Genomic DNA, 21,946 nt, shown 5'->3' on the forward strand with positions numbered 1-21,946 from the left:
TAAAATCATATTTCTAAGTAAAATTTTGTATTTACCTTTTATTTTGTTAAAGAAAGTTAAAGATAAATCATTCTAACTAATTAAAAAATAAAATATTTTTAAATTACTTGGGTGGATTAAATAATGACATATTTTTACTTTACTTTAATTTAAATGTTTCCAACAATCAATCAAAATCTAAAAATGAGTTTTCATAATTTTTACTATAAAATCCAACAAAATTTTTCAAAAAAAGACATTCTCAATTGTTATTGGTACAAACTGAAAATATGAATGGCTACTTCATCAAAAGTGATTGCAATAGACAAATACTAATAAAAGTAAATTTGATTATGATAGTCATCAATACCAACTTTAAAGAATTGGTTGAACTTTAAATGAGCACATGCTAAATTAACAAACACATAAATTAAATAAATAAATAACAACTCTATCCTTTTCCCTAGCAACCCTCATAAAATCACCATACAAAAAGTAGAAACATTAAATGGATTCAACAACTTTGTAATGTGCACTTAATTTTTTTTTTTTGAATTCTCATGTTAAATATAGATAAAAAGGTGTACATTTTTATTCAATTATGAATATTGATCATCAACAATTTCAAACTTATATCATAGTATATATCATAAAATATCCAATTCCTATAAGAAAACATTTGAAATCTTCTCTTACAAAATAGATGCCCCTATTTTTTGACAAGCAAGTGGGGCTGAAATCTGAAATATATATTGCTATGAGATTTAAGTGTGTAGGCTTTAAGTCAAATTCATTGATTCTACCATTTTGCTATTTGTCAAACATTAAACTCATTGACTCTACCATTTTGCTATTTGTCAAACATTAAACTCATTGACCCTACCATTTTGCTATTTGTCAAACATTAAACTCATTGACCCTACCATTTTGCTATTTGTCAATCATTAAATGATTTTAGATTTATTGTTGAAATATAATTTTAGAAAGAAATTGACTAATTTATTTATTTTTAATGCACAAAGTTTATAAGTTTACAAGACTAAAATATTATTTAGTGGCTAATATTTGTCTCAGTTGACTAATTTTAAATTTGTTTGGCTAAATTATTTTATTTTTGAAACAAGAGCTCTCAAAGGCTCCTAATGTGAAAAGAACAAGTTTAAATTTTTGTTAAAATTATAAAAAATAATTAACTATAAAAATCTATAAAATATTTATAAATATTACAAATATATAAATATAATATGTATCAATATTTTTAAAATTTTTATATTAATAAATAATGAAGTAAAAATAATATTTTAAAGAAATATTAAAAGTTTAATCAATTATTTTTTATTTATATATTGGCTTATTATTATTATTATTCTATATCAAATTATAGGACATTATGAAATCTTGACTTTCAAAAAAGGTTATAAAAAGTTTTAATTTTTTTTTGCTTATTTCTTAAAATAAAACAAAACAAATAATAATAATTTGAGGTGGAAACATAAGTAGACTAATTTTTGATGAATAGTCCTTTCTATTATTAAAATAATATACTTTTACATATTTAAAAAAAGGGGTCCCTTGTGATCTTGTTGGAGAAGGCTTATCTATGAATCTAACTCGCAAGTGGTGATACATCTTTTGAATCAGCAACATTCTGAAGTTGTTAGTTGGAAGTTAACTTTGATTGCAGCCCAGATTCATAATTTGTGCACTTTTTTGGAGTTTGTTACTTTCACTCATATTTCCAGGGAATAGAATAGTGTTGCTGATTGTTTGGCAAAGTGGGTTTTTGACTATATGTGTAATTGGAACATTGTTGATAAGACTCAACTTCTAATGGGCTTGTCCCATCAACTTGATCACTTGGTTGATCTTGATAGGGCTGTCTAATGCCCTTTCTCTGTTTGTTCTTGTTTCTCTTTCAGCTTGGATAAATTTTCAACCCCTCATTTATTTCCAAAAAAAGAGAGGTTGGAAGATACAAGATCAATATCTGAAAAAAGATTGCTTAATTAAAAGAGGATACAATATCAATATCTGAAAGGGGACTGCTTAAATTTTAAGCTACTCGCGCCTTATCTTATTTATGAGACACAAATAGAGAAAACACAGCATCAACCGATGGAGCAGCAACATAGAATGGATATGAAGTTGAAGCAGATTAAGTTAAAGAGAGATGATTTTTATGAAGCTGAAGAAAAAGAAGAGGAGCCATTGTCTCCTTATGGGGCCATATTTTGCAATCCTCGGCTGGACGCTTACATATTGCATGTAATGGGGTTAGAGAAACCAGTTCATTTGCCTTCCATGAAAACAGCTCTGCAATCACTTTTCAGCAAACATAAGCGGTTTTCCAGCACAGTGGTCAGTATATGTTCATCACACTTGTTTGAGTTATGGATCTTTTCTAGGCTTGACGTTTCTACATACAAAATGAGATAGTTGATATCAGTTTTTCATATTAGAATAGTATTTGAAAGATTGGCTTTAGAAGGAAATGTGATTGCTGAGTGTAATTGAAACTACTTTTTAAAAGATTCAAGCAGTCTTCTGAACAAAATATAGTTTAAATTGAAGCAATCTTCTTAAGATTAAAATAAGGCTGAAATTAAATTGTGTTAGAAGTCCAACTGCCACCAACAGTTACTCTTTCCGCCGTATCTGTTGTCTCTTGATATTAGCAGACCATAAAAAACTTTGTATAGAAACGAGAAAAATCTCTCTATCTACTTTATTTTCCTGTTTTTCCTGTGGATGTAGTCATTTATCGATGAATCACATGATTTGTCCCTTAAACTTGTGTGTTTAATTATTGCTTAGTTGCTGTTATTCTGTTATTGTTTTAAATTGATGAATAGGAGATGTTTTGAATTGCATAATTTGATTTGTCTTTGTACACTTGTGTGTTTAGTTATTGCTTAATTGTTATTTTATTTTATTATTGTTTTAAATTAATAAGTAGGAGATATTTTTTATATCAAGTTAATTGTCATATTGTTATCATAATTCATGCGTGTAGTTTTTTGAGTCTCATTAAAGGTATTTTCTACAAGAAGTCAAATTATGATATTGTTCTGCGGATTCAATTGTGAACTTTTTAAAGTCAAATTCATTGACCCATGTTTCATGAGTAATGGTTCATACTAAGCCATCTCTTATGAGAATAAATGAAACACATAACACTCATTGGATCTAGGTGATGCTCAAGTAAAGTACCAGGGAGGTCATCCACTCCAGTATGTTTGAACGCGCTTAGCTACGGAATTTCCTCCATGGTTAAACCCACTTTATTGTAACCCCATTTGCAAAACCTTCACCAAGCACCTTATGCATCATCCATTAGAAAGCCCCTTAAGATCATCAATTGATAAGCGGAACTATAGCAAGTAATGTCCAATTGTAATATTGCAATCAAAAAGCAAAATAAAAAAATTATCAGTGTTATTAATTTTCCATAATCTATTAGAACTAAACAAATAGCTTATGGTTTAGATTGTGTACGAGTTTTTAACATCAACATTTTGGATCACACTCTCTGATCCATCATCAGAATGCTAGAACAAGAGATCATAGTAACGAGAATTGAAGCAATTCACACGATTCGTCGGTTCGATTTATGCTAGGCGATTTTTTGTGAATCAATGAATCGAATTGACAATTTGTTAGCATGAATCCCCACGAATCACCGTGAATCACATGAATTGGTATGAATAGCCATGAATTCGCTGGAAAAAATGGGCAGCCCAATTGGTCAACTTAAAAACGAAAAAAAAAACATTTTTCATGATTTTTTTTCTCATTTATCTTTCTTATAACTCTAAAAAGCCTTCCAATTGTTGTGTATGATGAAAACAGAGGAAAAGTGAGAGATAGACTTGATGTTATAGTTTGTTTAAGTTGTATTCAATAAAGGGTGCATGAAATAAGTTTTAATTGTTAAAATCTCTAAATTTCAAGGGTTTTTTAAATTTGCCCATTCATAGTGATTCAATTCCGATTCTATTCGGCCTTGCCGATTCCGATCTGATTCTAATTCTCTTTACTTTGCAAGAGATGCATAACAAAATATAAGAGGATGGTAGAACATTTATTGTTAGGTATTCTAGTATTGTTTGTTTGTACTATTTTAGGCTTATGATATGATTCTTAGAGAACTGAAGCAAAACTAGGACGTTAATTTTGGGATTTTTGTAGGGTTTTTCAATTGAACTGTTTTGCGCTTATGCTGTGTTTGTGGTTGCAGACAGAAGATGAAAAGGGGAATCGAAAATGGAGGAGGAAGGAATTTGATATAGAAGAGCACATAGAAGTAGTAGAGTTGAATGAAGAGTATAGAGAGAGTGCTGATTTTGTGGAGAAGTTTACAGCCTCCCTGGCCACTGCTTCACCGCTTGAGCCCCCCAATCCTCTATGGAAAGTCTATATACTGAACTACGGATCAGCAGAGGCAGAGGCCAGTGTAATTTTCAGACTCCATCACAGCATTGGAGATGGTGTGTCTTTAATGTCCCTCTTGCTAGAGTGCACCAGACAAAGCTCATGTCCACAACCCATGTCTCTTCACAAAGGAAACTCAAACAAAAGGCAGTTATGGAGCTTCACAGCCATTCTGCAAAAAATGTGGACTTTAGTATTTGTTGTTTGGTGTAATGCATTGTCGCTTCTTCATGCTGCTGCGACTCTCCTGTGGTTTAAAGATAGCAGAATGTTTAGAGGGGGCTCAATAGTAGACTCTAGTCATCCGAGGCGTCTTGCTCAAGTTACAGTGGATCTTGAGGACATTGCCATAGTCAGGAAGGCTATTAATGGGGTACACACAAACAAACAAACAAGCATATACATTTAACTAGCCTTATTAGCTCATTCCATGCATTAAAATGCGATCTGATGTTGTATTGAATTGAGTGTGCAGACAGTGAATGATGTTGTCAATGGAATGCTTTCAGCTGGATTAGCGAGATATTTCAACCGCTTAGGCTGTAAGTAATTTTCTATTGATCCCTACTATGTACAGGAGTAGAGTTTTTGATTATTGGCACCATGCGTAGTGGAATCATATAATTCGGAATCAGAGATATCAGGGTCTATTTTACATGTTAGGAAAGTTATAGAGGGTTTAAATTTTAAACCCTAAACTCTAGATTGCTGAATTAAATTTTTCATTATTCTTGATCCTTAAAGTTTGATAAAAGCAAGATTATTAACTGCATCTGAGTGAGTAATAGTAATTAATAGCAATAATAATATATCAAAGGATATCATGCAGCAAGCCCCTAGTTATGTATTGGATGGGAGAATAGGCATTAGGAAATATGAAACCAATTAAGAGAAGCTAGCAGAAGAGTTGATACTAATAGTTGGGTCTCAATTGCATGATGAGATAGCTGATCAGGAAATGTTGGGGACTCTGCATTTAAAAACACCAACCCTTAAGTTCACAATGATGAAATACATGAGTCTTCTGCCATCTCGGAAATAGGGAAGGTGAATCTCATTTCACAGGAATCAGGAAGGCATGAGGCTTCTCTCAGTCATTCCAAAGAGACCCTTTCCAAATATGTCCAAATAGAAGCTCCCAATGATGCACCTATAAGCTCTCTCTATCAGCAGCCTCAACCTATGGATGGCTTCGATTATTCTCAACCTCAATCACTCTAGCAAACTCTTAGCACTTCTGCAGGTGAGAAGAAGGCTTGAAAACCAAGAGGAAGAAAATAGAAGAGTGCTAAAGCTAAGGAGGAAGTAGAGACAGGACATCAAGCTACAACTGAGGTAAAAATTCAAAATTACCGAAAGGATTATGAGCAAGACTTAAGTGTTCTCCTCAATCACAATGAAGTTAATGTCATAAAATGTTAGAGCCTTTAATGCTTCTCATAAAAGACATAGAATCAAGATGTAGCTTGACTCTTCCCAAGTAGGTATCATTCTGCTCTAAGAAACTAAGATTTCTGAGGAAAATTATTCCAATACAGTCAAAGCTGGGCCCATTGGGAGTCAGCCCATTGTCAATGAGTAGGCGTGGCAAGGGTGTTAGAGTGGGGTTGCTGTTGTACCAAATGATCCAATGCAACCACTCGACTTATAATACATAAGAAGCGGTACTTGAGCCCTTGTCACAAGTCTCGAGATGAGCATTGAACAAATTTCCAACAAAGTGGTCCTAGCACACTTTGAGATTGATCTATTTCTTTGCAGCGATAATAGCCGGTTGATGATGTTAATAGCGAGAATATGATTTGTATTATAAGAAGTTAAGCTCTAGATTGCTAAAATAAACTCCCCATTCCTCTTGATTCTTTAAAAAGGTTTGTATTATAAAAGGCTAAACTCTAATTTGCTGAACTGAAATCCTCATTCCTCTCTATTCCTAAAGTTAGGATTTTGTATTATAAAATGCTAAATTCTAGATGACTGAATTGAACTCCTAATTCTTCTTGAATCCTACAATTATAGAAGGTTCGTATTATAACAAATAGATGTAACAAACATCATGGTGGGTTTGTAAGCTGTTGGTGGTATTCATGCCACTATTGTTATTGAGCTCTTGGGTACCCAGTGAATATACAGTGTAGGTTGGGTTGTTGCATATCCAAGAAATAAATAGTGTGTGGGCTTGAAGGCTAGATAACAAATCATGGGTAGGGTGGATTTGAGGTTTTGAGATTACATTATGTCTGCCTTATTAAGATGAGATTAGTAAGTGTGATTCAAAATATTGACACGAAATTATAACTATGTTGAAATATACAATTTTATGAATTTTTATATATATTAGTATGAATTTGCGTTAATTAATACTATTTAATACATAAAAAATTTAAGAGTTTATGTGATTTTTTTTTTCCTCTTCATCAACATTTCAAATTACATTTTACAATTTCTCCATTCTCAGTATGATCAAGAGAAGCTGAAATATAGATCATGATAATGAATAATCATGAAATGTGATCTGAAACATTGATAAAAAAAGATTTGCATCATCTAGATTTAAATAATCTAATATGATAAATATCCATTCTTTTACCTTAAATTTTTTGATAATTTTGTATCTTGGAACATTGTAGCCAAAGATGGAGCACATTCAACGACCCCACGGATTCGAGCACTTGTTCCAGTGAATATCAGATCATCACCAGGACTCCATGTAAGAGTATGAAACAACTCAAATGCTTAGATTATGTATACAATTTCTATAAACAATTTCTGTTAAGTTACATTAATTTTGTTTCTCAGAAGATAGAAGAGATGAATGAGAAGAAATCGAGGTGGGGCAATGCACTTGGTATGTGGATTCTGCCCATTGAGGTAAAACAGCAACAACAGTATCTTGAGTACTGCAGGCTGGCGAAGGATCGGTCTGCTATGAAGAAGAAATCTTTTGAGGCGTCATTTACTTACCACTTTCAAGACTTGTTGTTTCGCCTCTTTGGATGGAAGGCACCTGCTGCCGTCACATTGAGAATGTTGTATAATACTACGCTTCTGTTTTCAAATGTATTTGGTCCACTCCAACAAATTCAGTTGCATGACAATCCAGTTTCTCACATGTTTGGTTCAGTCTCCGGCCTACCCCAGGTGGGTTTTTATACATTCTATTTGCAATGCCTTTAAGTACGAGATTAATGCTCCATGTTTTTGGATTTTATTATCTAAGTTTTTAGAATATCAAAATTACGTTCTTTGATTCATTATTTAGACAATAGAGAGTATAATTTGGTTTTTTTTAAAAAGCTTTCTATCATTTTGACAATAGATCATGTTGTTTGAACTCTTCAACTTCTTTAAGATTTCTATCATTCTTATAATGGATCATAGAATGTCATTTGAAATATCGATGTTCTAAAAACTTACACTATTAATTTTGAACAACATTATTCTAATTGTAGTTGGCATGGTTGGTTTATAGTGAGAATACCAAATAAACAACTTTTGAAAAAAACTATGTGTTGCATTTTTGTATTTCAATGGTTGAGGACAGATGAAATGATACTTCAAATCAAAATGCTTTTCCCTGTTGTGATGAATTGTCCTTTTTTGTTGATTTTTAAAGATCGCTACAAATGTAATAGCACTGTCATGTTTGATATGTGTTTCCACTTTGTAGCAATCTCTTATTTATATTGATAATAAATTAAGAGGAGACATGTCTATTCCACATAATTATATATATAATCTCATATATATAATTTGTTATTTTATTAACTGCACACATGCATATGTGTGTGTGTGTGTAACTAACACACACACACACACACACACACACAACTTCATTTTAGTCTCAAAGTTTATCTAATTGAAGCTATCAAACATCAACTTTCCTTCTTAGCTAGGGAGGATAAACACAAGACATATATTACACCATTGGTAATATTAAGATTAACAAATTTTAAAGATATCTACGATTTTGATATCACATTTGATATCAAGAATATTGGTCTTTTAGAATATCAACACATGATATTCACCAAGTACTCAAATAAGGTTTTGATATCACATCTGATGTCATTAGTATTGGTCTCTTAGAATCACCAAGTACTCTTTGAGTAATAGCCTTTCACAATGCCAAGATATAAGAAATTCACCAGAAATTGTGAGTAATGGCCTTCCATATAAGCAACTTGCATGATATTCACCAAGTACTATGTGTAATGGCCCTCCAATATATCAATTTGCATAACATTCACCATGTACTAAAAAATTGTTTATAAGGTATGTGCACACACATTTTCATAATGCTTACCATATAAACAAACACATCGTGCAAAGTATAATCTACCATGGTCTACATAGACATCGTAAGATATCCATCATAATTTAAAATTAAGTTATTGTAAGATCATCACCTTTCAATAACTTCTACAAATACGAGTGGCATCATTTGGAAGTTGCCACTTCCTCATGATGTACAAAGGGGGAAGGCCTATTAAAATCATATAGTCACAAGGTATATTTATGAATCATAGTCCTCTTGACTTCTACAATTTATTGATCACTGAAAAATCCATTTCAACATGGCTTACTGCCTCTAAATCAATATGACTGAGATCATTGAAGGTTGACTCAATCATATCCTCTATTTTCTCCTTCATACATTTGTCAAACTCCCTATGAATATTAATTTTCTGAGCTCCTTTACCATTGAAGAAGTGCCAAACTCCCTCTTTTTCTTGCAAGAACATTCTTGGAGAAAAAGATCAAAGCTAATAGCTCTTATAATAGATATAAAATCACAAATAATGAGTAGAAAAATGTAATGCTCAATAATAATAACTACTTATCTCATATGTATCAATTCATAAACTGCCTCCATATGCATTAAATAAAAAATGCCTAATACTATTCTAGACATGTGCAAGTTATCTCAATTTTTTAGACAACTCATTCTGCTATTCAATGTTTAATCTTTCTTATACTTAATTTATAATATCAAGTTCTTAAATAACATTCCTTAAAATACATTCTTACCATATATCTATCTATATATGAAAAAATAATATATTTTGAATAATCTGACCCTTACCTTGGTGGTAGGCCCCATAGCTTTTGTGGCATCTGAGGAATATCATTTTTACTTAATCTGCAATTTCCACCCTACCCACAACTTTAAATTTATACATATGATATATCCTTGATCACTTGATGACCGAGCCTCATTCTCTGCCCTCTATCTTTTCTTGGATCTCATTTTTATGGCTTTCTCCCCATTTGCTTCTCCATTGTTTTCTTCATGGTCAAGGCAGTGATGATGCATGGGCTAATTTACTCAATTAATAACTATGATTATGTAAGGGTTTTTGATAGCTATGGAATACATACATCATCAACCACAAGGGAAATTGTGTGGGTAATGTGAATTTCATCAACTACATTCCTTATTCATGCTAACTGCACAATTTGACTCTGACTTTAATTATTAGTTTGTTGGTTTCAGTTATGATCGTACTGATTTCTAGTCACTCTTTCCTTTTCCAATGGTTATGGTGGAACCCATAATACATGATAGCTTTCTTGACGCCTCTATAAAATTTCCACCAAGGCCAACTTTTGAAAATAAGAATTCTAGGCGGGTTCCATATCTCAACTTCTCCTAGAGCGTGCAAGGTAACAAATCATATTCCCACTAGCATTTCATCATCACTTTTGACTCTTGAGATCTTGAGGACCAGATATAAGAACCTTTGAACAAAAAAGTGCTACATAGCCTCCTATAGAATCTCCATTATTTGTCTAATTTTGTTCTTCCCAAATCCCTCAATGTGCCCATAAAAGCTTTCATTTTTTACAATGATGTAAATCTCACCAAATATGGTGACCTTGGAGGCAAAACACATTGTGCCATTTTGGTTATTCCGTCATCAAGTGTTTGATGGGGGCTCGACATAAAATGGGGGGTTGATAAATTCAAGTATAGAACTACTTAAGGAGTTCATTGGGAGGTTGTCAGACTAAAAGGGTGGTCCAAGGAGGTTCATTTTATTTTTGCCAATATTGTTGGGTCCATGAATAATTTGGGGGCCTCGAATTGTTGCCAAGAATTACCATATCTCATGGAACCATTGCCCATCCTTGCTCAAATTTGGGTTAATACTATTTGTTTCTTCCATGACATCCTTACACCATGAGACGTTTGAAATTTCCTCTACATTCATTTCCTTCATTTGCTAACTATTGCATCTTCTATGTGATGCCTTTATCCACCCACTAAGGTTACATTTTTACTTGGCTCTAATACTATGTTGATTTGATGGGATCGCTGCAAACGTAATAGTACTGCCATGTTTGTTATGTATTTTCTAAGTTGCAGCAATCTCTTATCTATGTTGTTGATAAATCAAGAGGAGACATGTCCCTATTCAACATAAAAATATATATAATATCTCATATATATTATAATTTATATTTTAATTAACTACTCACACACATATATGTATATGTACACACACAAACACACACATACATATACATATATATGTGTATATATGTATATGTATATATATACACACATATATATCTATATGCATATGTACACACACACACATATAGCTCGAGTAGAACTAGATATTCACTATAACTTGGTTAACAAAGCAATATGATATATTAATGTGTATTAACCTTTAGTAACTTAGTTACAGAAAGATAAAGTAATAAACAAATAACATGAGACACATGAGACACCAAGATTTAACATGAAAACCCAATTTGAGAAAACTACCAATGCAACTAGTTACAAATTTTCACTTTTTTGAAGTGAGTCCTGTTAGGAGCCAACCCTGTTAAAGGTTACAAAAAACATTGTTAGGTGTGACCCTATTAAAAGATTTAAATCACCCTATTAGGAGTGGTCTTGTTAGAGGTCTTACGACACTGCAATCTAGAAATGCCACCTAATAGAAGATTTACAAAATGACTTTTAAGTCAACTCTGTTAAGAGATTTCTTTATTGTTACAATTGTTAAAGAGTAACAATTATTGACCTAATTTATGAAGCATCTAGATTGCAAATTCAAATCACTTTTCTAGCTTATCCTCTGGATCTTCCCTGATCAGAATATTCTTTTATAACTCCTTGGATACTCTTCTCTTGATCAAACATCCTTCTCTTTTCACACCTTATCTTCTTCACCACTTTCTCATATTCAACTCACAACTTGACCTTTCATATATATGAAACCCAATGTCAATTCGGCTTGAATACTCTTTCAAACAAAGAAATAACATCCACTAAGTTGGCTTGCATAACCAACAAATGGATAAATCTAATTTGTTGAAGGCCAACTAAAACTGGGTCACTTGATTACCACTGAGTTACTTGGTAACCAACCTAACTCGGTTTACACAAGAATTCCTGAAATTCTCTTCTTCTAAAATTTTTCTTGGCAAATACTGGAGTCTTCTGAACTCGGTTTCCAACTAGTAATGCTTGGTTAGAGTATACCATTTTTGTAACATCAATGACAATATACAACTGAATAATTGTTATCAACAATCTCCCTCTTTGGCATTGATGACAACACATGTCATTAAGAAAATAAAACTTAGAGCAATCAAATGATTTATAAGATTTTATAATATCTTTAGTTTCATTTTGATTCTCTATCCATCCATGAGAACTCCCTCTGAGATTCTCACTCTACCATCTTATCTTTAGACTCCACTAGATCAAAGTCTCCCTCTTGTAGATTATTGCCTTTGATTCTTCTCTAATTACACCAATCTCTCCCAATGAGCATATGACATGATATGAGTATATGACATGATTTGATTATATGACATGATTCTCTCCCTCTCTCTCTCTCTCTAACATCAAATGCCAAAGACTTGACACTATGATTTTTCAATGTACCTAATGTACTGATTCATATGCAATGAGCTCTGAATTCTTTGCATCAACTTGATAAATCTTCAATGTAGTTCAGTTGATACATCACTAATCTATACTCTAGTGAGCGTTAGATAGGTGAATGACCCCTAGCTTTCCTCTTAGATACAAAAATGCATCCTTAGGTAATGGTTTGATAAATATATCAGCATCCTGCTTGTAAGAATTTGGTATAGCTTTGATACCAAGTAAGAATTTTTCTTAGGGAAAAATTCACCCAAGACCAAGGAGCTCAAGCACAAGCACAGTAGTAGACCAAAAGAATATAATTAGAATAATGATATGATATTCAATTCAATGTAATTTATTGAATTGATTGATGTGATGATATACTAGAGGTGCCTATATATAAAAGCCTCTAAGATACATCTAGAATGTCTAGGAGTTAGCAACATGATAAGTCTTACAACCAGGCACATGTCCACTAGGTGTGGATTATCCTCCATTAATCATAGGAGTAAGTGCAATGATGAGAGGATAAGCCTACAAAGGTGTAGCACGCAAAATTATATTGTAGACACTAGATGTGCTAAAATAGGAGTGTGAATAACTGTGTTGTCTACATGACAACTTAGTTAATTATGCAAACTTCAGTGTTGTAGACACCTACTGAATTAGAGTTGCTTACTCTAGTGTAGAGTAGGCAAAATTCTAAGTGTCTCACCTAAGAAATAATAAAATAATGTATTAACTTAAGTAAACTTAAGTAAAGTGTAAATAGTAAATATGTATTTACACCAACACCCCCCTTATGTGCAACTTAGGGGAATGTAATTAAGCTTATAAAAGCTAGGATGAAATGCAAGATGGGTCCCAACTACTAGGCCATGTTAAGTACCCATTTACAAAATGCAATGCAATCTCTCATAAAGAAGAGAAAGAGGGAAAACCTCATAGGAAAATCCCTCTCCAAAAAGAGAGATGAAAAAATAATATGCATGTGGAGTAATCAAAACCCCCCCCATTGTGACATACATCAAGTATATACTCACCCTATTAGGAGTGGTCTTGTTAGAGGTCTTAAGACACTTCAATCTAGAAATGCCACCTAATAGAGGATTTACAAAATGACTTTTAAGTCAACTCTGTTAAGAGATTTCTTCATTGTTACAATTGTTAAAGAGTAACAATTATTGACCTAATTTATGAAGCATCAGATTGAAAATTCAAATCACTTTTCTAGCTTATCCTCTGGATCTTCCCTGATCAGAATATTCTTTTATAACTCCTTGGATACTCTTCTCTTAATCAAACATCCTTCTCTTTTCACACCTTATCTTCTTCACCACTTTCTCATATTCAACTCACAACTTGACCTTTCATATATATGAAACCCAATGTCAAGTCGGCTTGAATACTCTTTCAAACAAATAAATAACATCCACTAAGTTGGCTTGCATAACCAACAAATGGATAAATCTAATCTGTTGAAGGCCAACTAAAACTGGGTCACTTGATTACCACTGAGTTACTTGGTAACCAACCTAACTCGGTTTACACAAGAATTCTTGAACTTCTCTTCTTCTAAATTTTTTCTTGGCAAATACTGGAGTCTTCTAAACTCGGTTCCAACTAGTAATGCTTGGTTAGAGTATACCATTTTTGTAACATCAATGACAATATACAACTGAATAATTGTTATCAACAATCTCCCTATAATTTTTATCAACAATCTCCCTCTTTGGCATTGATGACAACGCATGTCATTAAGAAAATAAAACTTAGAGCAATCAAATGATTTATAAGATTTTATAATATCTTTAGTTTCATTTTGATTCTCTATCCATCCATGAGAACTCCCTCTGAGATTCTCACTCTACCATCTTATCTTTAGACTCCACCAGATTAAAGTCTCCCTCTTGTAGATTATTGCCTTTGATTCTTCTCTAATTACACCAATCTCTCCCAATGAGCATATGACATGATATGAGTATATGACATGATTTGATTATATGACATGATTCTCTCTCTCTCTCTCTCTCTCTCTCTCTCTCTCTCTCTCTCTCTCTCTCTCTAACATCAAATGCCAAAGACTTGACACTATGATTTTTCAATGTACCTAATGTACTGATTCATATGCAATGAGCTCTGAATTCTTTGCATCAACTTGATAAATCTTCAATGTAGTTCAGTTGATACATCACTAATCTATACTCTAGTGAGTGTTAGATAGGTGAATGACCCCTAGATTTTCTCTTAGATACAAAAATGTATCCTTAGGTAATGGTTTGGTAAATATATCAGCATCCTGCTTGTAAGAATTTGGTATAGCTTTGATACCAAGTAAGAATTTTCCTTAGGAAAAAATTCACCCAAGACCAAGGAGCTCAAGCACAAGCACAATAGTAGACCAAAAGAATATAATTAGAATAATGATATGATATTCAATTCAATGTAATTTATTGAATTGATTGATGTGATGGTACACTAGAGGTGCCTATATATAAAAGCCTCTAAGATACATCTAGAATGTCTAGGAGTTAGCAACATGATAAGTCTTACAACTAGGCACATGTCCACTAGGTGTGGATTATCCTCCATTAAGCATAGGAGTAAGTGCAATGATGAGAGGATAAGCCTACAAAGGTGTAGCATGCAAAATTATATTGTAGACACTAGATGTGCTAAAATAGGAGTGTGAATAACTATGTTGTCTACATGACAACTTAGTTAATTATGAAAACTTCAGTGTTGTAGACACCTACTACTGAATTAGAGTTGCTTACTCTAGTGTAGAGTAGGCAAAATTATAAGTGTCTCACCTAAGAAATAATAAAATAATGCATTAACCTAAGTAAACTTAAGTAAAGTGTAAATAGTAAATATGTATTTACACCAACACCCCCCTTATGTGCAACTTAGGGGAATGTACTTAAGCTTATAAAAGCTAGGATGAAATGCAAGATGGGTCCCAACTACTAGGCCATGTTAAGTACCCATTTACAAAATGCAATGCAATCTCTCATAAAGAAGAGAAAGAGGGAAAACCTCATAGGAAAATCCCTCTCCAAAAAGAGAGATGAAAAAACAATATGCATGTGGAGTAATCAAAACCCCCCCATTGTGACATACATCAAGTATATACAAAAGAGAAGTAGAAGGACAAAACCCCATAAGAGGAAAAGTCCCCCCCATAAAAGAGAAGAAGGAGACAAGTTAGTCCCCCCCACCCCCCCCAAAATGTAGAGTGTCAATCAATGATAGCTACTCCAATGTAGAAGTTGATCTAATGTTGTTGAATAATGTTCCTCCCTTTTGGAAGAAACAATGGCAGAGGTACAAATGATATGCTTCCCCTATGTGTAGAAAGAATCTTGATGATGAATGATGTCTCTGAAACCTGCTCGACTATCCTTATGTCGATACTGATGGTTGCCCCTTCCAATATTGTTAAACATAACGTGTGTAGATCGAGCAAGAATAGATGTAGAACATGCCCCAAAACAAAACAAAATTGCTCACAAAAAGGAGTCTGTATGAGTGAGATATCACTATTTGAAAATCACTTCTGTAATTATTTTTCCTAAATCACCGTTGTTGTGCCTCCAAAAATCAAATGGCTCTAATTTTGCCTTAGATGTCCGATTTGGATGAAACAAAATCCAATTTGGGGATTTTTTTGACCTTCTGAATGTGATGCAAATATCTAATTTGCACCAACAAGCTTAAATCTTCACCTAGAAAAATCTCTCCTACTAGCCTAATGGCCAAAATTTTTTTAGAAAATAATGCAGATCCAAAAAAATTGTAGAGATGTAGATGAAAAAAAATGTAGATCTAAAAATTAAATTCAAAGATTTGAAATGATCATACCAATTCTGCAAATCGGGCTTTTGGGTGCCAGTTTATAAAAAAAATTGCCTCAAAATTGACTTTGGCCCAATATAAGCAAATTTATAGCCGATTTTTATTGAATAGATGTTCTAGATGCAATGGTGAGCTTTGTTTTGACTCTAGATGCTCCCAATTTTTGCAGATTCTCTAGATTTGGGTCAAGGTACTAAAGCAAGAATGGTCTTGAATGACTATGTGAAGACAATCTCCCTTATCTCTGATACCATGTAAGAATTTAGTATAGCTCTGATACCAAGTAATAATTTGTCTTAGAGAAAAATTCACCCAAGACCAAGGAACTCAAGCACAAGCACAATAGTAGACCAAAAGAGTATGATCAGAATAACAACATGATATTCAATTCAGTGTAATTGATTGAATTGATTGATGTGATGTATACCTAGAGGTGCCTATATATAAAGGCCTCTAAGATGCATATAGAATGTCTAGGAGTTAGTGACATGATAAGCTTTACAACCAGGCACATGTCCACTAGGTTTGGATTATTCTCCATTAAGCACAAGAGTAAGTGTGATGATGAGAGGATAAGCCTACAAAGATGTAGCATGCAAAATTATGTTGTAGACTCCATGTGTTAAAATAGGAGTGCAAATAACTATTTTGTCTACATTACAACTTAGTTTATTATGCAAACTCTAGTGTTGTAGACACCATGTGCTGAATTAGAGTTGCTTACTCTAGTGTTGTCAACATGACAACTCATTAGAGTACGCAAACTCTTAAGTGTCTCACCTAAGAAATAATAAAATAATGCATTAACCTAAGTAAACTTAAGTAAAATGTAAATTGTAAATACTTATTTATGCCAACATTGCTCTTTTTGGTTAACATATTCCAATCTAACCTCTTTATCTTGAACTAATTCTCTTAGAAAATGATACTTGATTGTAATGTGTTTTTTCGTGGTGTGCATCGTTGGATTTTTAGATATATTGATTGCACTTTGTGTTATCACAATGGATAACCACTAGATCCTTGATTTCTTCCTTCATTCCTGATAACATTTTCTTGAACCACATTATGTTGGAGCAATTAATTGTTGCAACACCATATTCTACCTCTGATGTAGACTGATAGATATAATTTTCTTTTTACTTGTCCAAGATACTAACCTCTTTCCAAGAAATAATGCTCCACCACTAGTACTCTTCCCGTCATCAATGATTCTAGCCCAATCAACATTAGTAAAGGATTTCAACTCAAATTTCCCTCCTTTCTTGTACCATAGACCATAGTCTTCTATTCCTTTTAGATATCTCATAATTCTTTTAATTGTCATCCTGTGATTTTCTCTGGGATTTGTAGGGAACCTTGCAACTATACCAATTTCTAATGCAACATTAGGTCTTGTGTGAACAACATATTGAAGTTTCCCAATCATAGATCTGTAGGTAGTTTGATTTACCTCTTTTGAATCATCATCTTTGGATAACTTATGTCTAGTAGACATAGGTGTTTCAATTGGTTTGGAATCTTCTATTCCAAAGGTCTTCAATATCTCCTTGACATATTTTGACTAAGTAATGTAAATGCCATCCTTCATTTGATGAACTTGTAAACCAAAAAAAAATTTAATTTCTCCAAACATTGACATTTCAAAATCCTTCCTCATTTCTTTAGAGAATGAGTTGCATAAGTCATCGTGACCTATAAATAAGCTATCGTCCACAAATATTTCTGCTAACAAAATCTTGTTTTGTGGTCCCTCTTTAATATACAAATTATTGTTATCATTGGTTCTTTGAAAACCAATCTTTACCAAAAATCCACAAAGTTTCTCATACCATGCTCTAGGAGCTTGCTTCAGGCCATATAAAACTTTGTGTAACTTACAGACCATGTTTCTTTTGTTTGGATCAATGAAACCTTCAGGCTGATCAATGTAGACTTCTTCTTCTAGAATTCCATTCAAGAAAACTGATTTTACATCCATTTGATACACTTTGAATCCTTTAAATGCAACATATGTGAGTAGTGTTTTGACTCCTTCAAGTCTAGCAATAGGAGAAAATATTTTTCATAGCCTATGCCTTCTTCTTGAGCATATCCTTTGGACACTACCCTTGCCTTATTCTTTGATACTTTTTCATTTTTATTCAATTTGTTTCTGAATACACACTTTGTACCAACTACATTTTTATCCTTGGGTCTAGGAACAAGCTTCTTTTAGAATTTCATTCAAGAAAGCTGATTTTACATCTATTTGATACACTTTGAATCCTTTAAATACAACATATGCAAGTAGTGTTATGACTCCTTCAAGTCTAGCAACAAGAGAAAATGTTTCTCCATAGTCTATGCCTTCTTCTTGAGTATATCCTTTGCATACTACCCTTGCTTTATTCCTTGATATTTCATCATTTATTTTTTATATTTTTTTTGAATACCCACTTTTTACTAATTACATTTTTATCCTTGGGTCTAGGAACAATAGTCCAAGTATTGCTTCTTTCAATTTGGTCAATATCTTCATTCATTGCCTCTATCCAACTTTCATTTTTCAATGCATCATTAATAGTTCTAGGTTTAAATTCAGTAAGCAAACATGCACCTTTAAGTTTGTTCCTTGTCATTGTGCCTTCTATTTGATCTCCAATTATTTTCTCAAGTGCATGATGCCTTTTGACATATCTAGCAAGTACATGTATCTTACTTCTAGATTCTAGATTTGATTCAATTGGTTCACCATGCTCAAAGGTTTTATGAATTTCCAAATTTTGCTTTGTTTCTATTGTTTGAGACTCAGTTCCCATAGAATATGACTTAGGTTCCTCTATTTGAGTCTCAGTTCAAACTGTCTCCAACTCAGGTTGCACTAGATATAACTTGGTTGACACTAGATGCAACTCGATTGCACTAGACTTGGGTGACTTAGGTGGGCTAATCCGTTGAATTTTGGGTAAGGTATCAAGTTCAAAGTAAACAAAGTTTTTGTAATCCTTAGGTTCCTTGTTGATTTGTTCTTGATTCATTTTTCCAAACTCATCAATTTTTATGTGTGCACTTTCTATAACCATGTGAGTAGAAAGATTCAAACATTTATATTCTTTGCTCTTGTTGGAGTATCCTAGGAAAATGCCTTCATCACTTTTCACATCAAACTTTCCTCTCCTTGATTCTTTTAGGATATAACATTTGCTTCCAAATACTTTGAAATAAAAGACATTAGTTTTATAGCCATACCATAATTCATAAGGTGTTTGATCTATACCTTTCTTTAATTGAACTTGGTTCAAGGTATGAACTACTATGCTGATTGCTTTCTTCTAGTATTTGGTTGTAACAATTTTCTCTATCATTAGTGTTCTTGCAAAATCCATGATAGATCTATTTCTTCTCTTTTCTATGCCATTCTATTGAGGTGTTGTAGGTCTAGATACCTATCCTTTGATTCCTCTTTCATTGCAAAACTCATTGAATTCATTAGAGATGAATTATCCTTTGTCTAATCTTAAGCATTTTAAATTCTTACCTATTTCTTTCTCAACTCTAGCCAAATACCACTTGAATTTTTGAAAAGCTTTAGATTTATCCTTCATGTACATTATGGTCATCATCCTAGAATAATCATCAATGAAGAAAATGAAGAATTTGTCTCGAGTGTAGCTCTTTGTACCTATTGGTCCACAAAGATATGCATGAACTAGTTTTAGGACTTCTTCATTATTGAAATTTTTACTTTTGAAGCTAGTTTTACCCATATTTGCAATCTGACACTTTTGCATATGGCCATTTCAAGTTTCTTCAAATTTGGAATACCTCTTACACTACTATTCTTTCTTATAAGTAACCAAATTATCAAAATTTACATGACACATCCTTTTATGCCATAGCCAACTTCCCTCTACATGTGCCAAGAAGCCTGAACTATTAGTGAGATCAAGATATAATAGATTACCTTTTGTCTAATTGCCAGTTCCAACTAGGTTTCCTTTACCATCTAGAAGCCTGGCCATTCCATTCATGAATTCTACCTTTAATCCAATGTTGCTTAGCTATGCGACACTTAGAATATTATGTCCCAATCCTTCAAGCTAGTAGGCATTATCACATTTGATTCCATCAGTCAATGCAATGCAACATTTTTCCTTCACATAACATGGTTCATTGTTTCCAAATTTAACACTTCCACCATCATAGTGCTCCAAGTGTTCAAACTTAGTTTTATCACTAGTCATGTGATGAGAACAACCACTATCTATTATCCATGTGTCATTCTTTCTAACATGAGAAATAAGTACCATCTTTTCATTATCCTCATCATCCTTATCATCTTTAATAACAATATATACCATTTCATCTTCATTATTACTATCAGAATCTTTAACAATGTAACAAGATTTCTTACATTTTTCTTTGTATTCCTTGTAGCTCTTGAAATCTTTCTTACCTTTGAACTTGTTGGATTTTTTGTCATATTTACTTTCCTTATTTAGACACCTTGCAGCAACATGACCAACTTCTTCGCAAGAAAAAAAATCAATAAAATTTTGCCTTTATATTCACCTTTGCCTTTTGATAACTTTCTTGCAAGTAGGGCTTCAATGGCTTCAAGATCACCATCAGATTCTTCTTCTTCTTCATTGTCAAACTATTTTCCTTTTGAGTTTCCTCCCTTTCTACCAAGGGTTAGTTTTTCTTTGAATGTTGATTCTATGTTGCAAGATCTAGGTAGATAGTTATCAAAGTTATCCAACTCAAAAGTTGTTAACCTTCCCACTAGTGCATCCAAAGTTATATCACTTTTGGGATCACATCTCATTTCTTGAATAACTAATACTCTAACTATATAAATAGGAAGAATAATTCTTAATACCTTGTTGACTACTATTCCATCTTCTATTTTTCCTCTCAAGGCTCTGATTTCACTCGTGCTTGCTTTGATTCTCTCATTGTATTTTGCAATATTTTCATCTTCTCTCATCTTCACCTGATCAAATTGACCTCTTAAAATTTATTCTTAAGCTCTCCTCACAATGTCATCTCCTCCATAGATTTTTTGCAACTTGTTCCACATCTCAGGAGCAATAGGACAATCTTTGACTTCATCAAATTCAACATAATTGAGCGCAGAAATAATGTTAATCATCATTGTGTTGTGATTCTTTTTATTTACCATCTAGTCCATAGTCAAAGGATTAGGAGGTGACACATACTAGTTCTCTAGGAATTTTAGGCCTATGTTTCCAATGGTTCCCAAATGTAGCCTCATGAGTTCTTGCCATGCTTTGAGGTTTTCTTTGTTCAACTTGGGAATCTCTCTTCTATAAGACATCTTGATCTTTCACTCAGGTCCTTGAAACTTTTTCTGCAAGCACCAACAAATTTGATACCAATTGTTGGAAATATAAGAGGAGTAACTAAGAGGGGAGGTGTGAATCAATTACCACTAAAATAATTCCAAATCCCTTAGATGTCAATATAAACTTCCTTTAAACCCATAGTTCTGTTAGAATTAGATATTCATTATAACTTGGTTAACAAAGCAATCTGATATATTAATGTGTATTAACCTTTGGTAACTTAGTTGCAGAAAGATAAAAAGTAAGAAAATAACATGAACACATGAGATACCAAGATTTAATGTGGAAGCCCAATTTGGGAAAATTGCCAATGCAACTAGTTACAATTTTTCACTCTTCTAAAGTGAGCCCTATTAGGAGCCAACCTTGATAAAGGTTACAAAACACATTGTTAGGTGTTACCCTATCAAAGGATTTAAATCACCCTATTAGG

The 21,946-nt window shown here is 32.9% G+C and overlaps 1 protein-coding gene across 1 annotated transcript in view; it reads left to right on the forward strand.

Annotated features, from left to right (window-relative positions):
• Positions 1 to 1,949: 1,949 nt before the first annotated feature.
• The window catches only part of LOC149553583 (medium-chain-alcohol O-fatty-acyltransferase-like), a 37,148-nt gene continuing 17,151 nt past the window's right edge, over positions 1,950 to 21,946 (forward strand). Inside the window, exons 1-5 of the mRNA XM_089789927.1 lie at positions 1,950 to 2,337; positions 4,217 to 4,783; positions 4,886 to 4,952; positions 7,041 to 7,120; positions 7,210 to 7,551. Coding sequence (XP_089646053.1) covers positions 2,095 to 2,337; positions 4,217 to 4,783; positions 4,886 to 4,952; positions 7,041 to 7,120; positions 7,210 to 7,551 — 1,299 coding nt within the window. The 5' untranslated portion in view covers positions 1,950 to 2,094. The remainder of the gene's footprint in view (positions 2,338 to 4,216; positions 4,784 to 4,885; positions 4,953 to 7,040; positions 7,121 to 7,209; positions 7,552 to 21,946) is intronic.

Source organism: Cupressus sempervirens, chromosome 6 (assembly GCF_028749045.1).
Source record: "Cupressus sempervirens isolate cs-2001-9-10 chromosome 6, ASM2874904v1, whole genome shotgun sequence".
Lineage (NCBI taxonomy): Eukaryota > Viridiplantae > Streptophyta > Pinopsida > Cupressales > Cupressaceae > Cupressus > Cupressus sempervirens.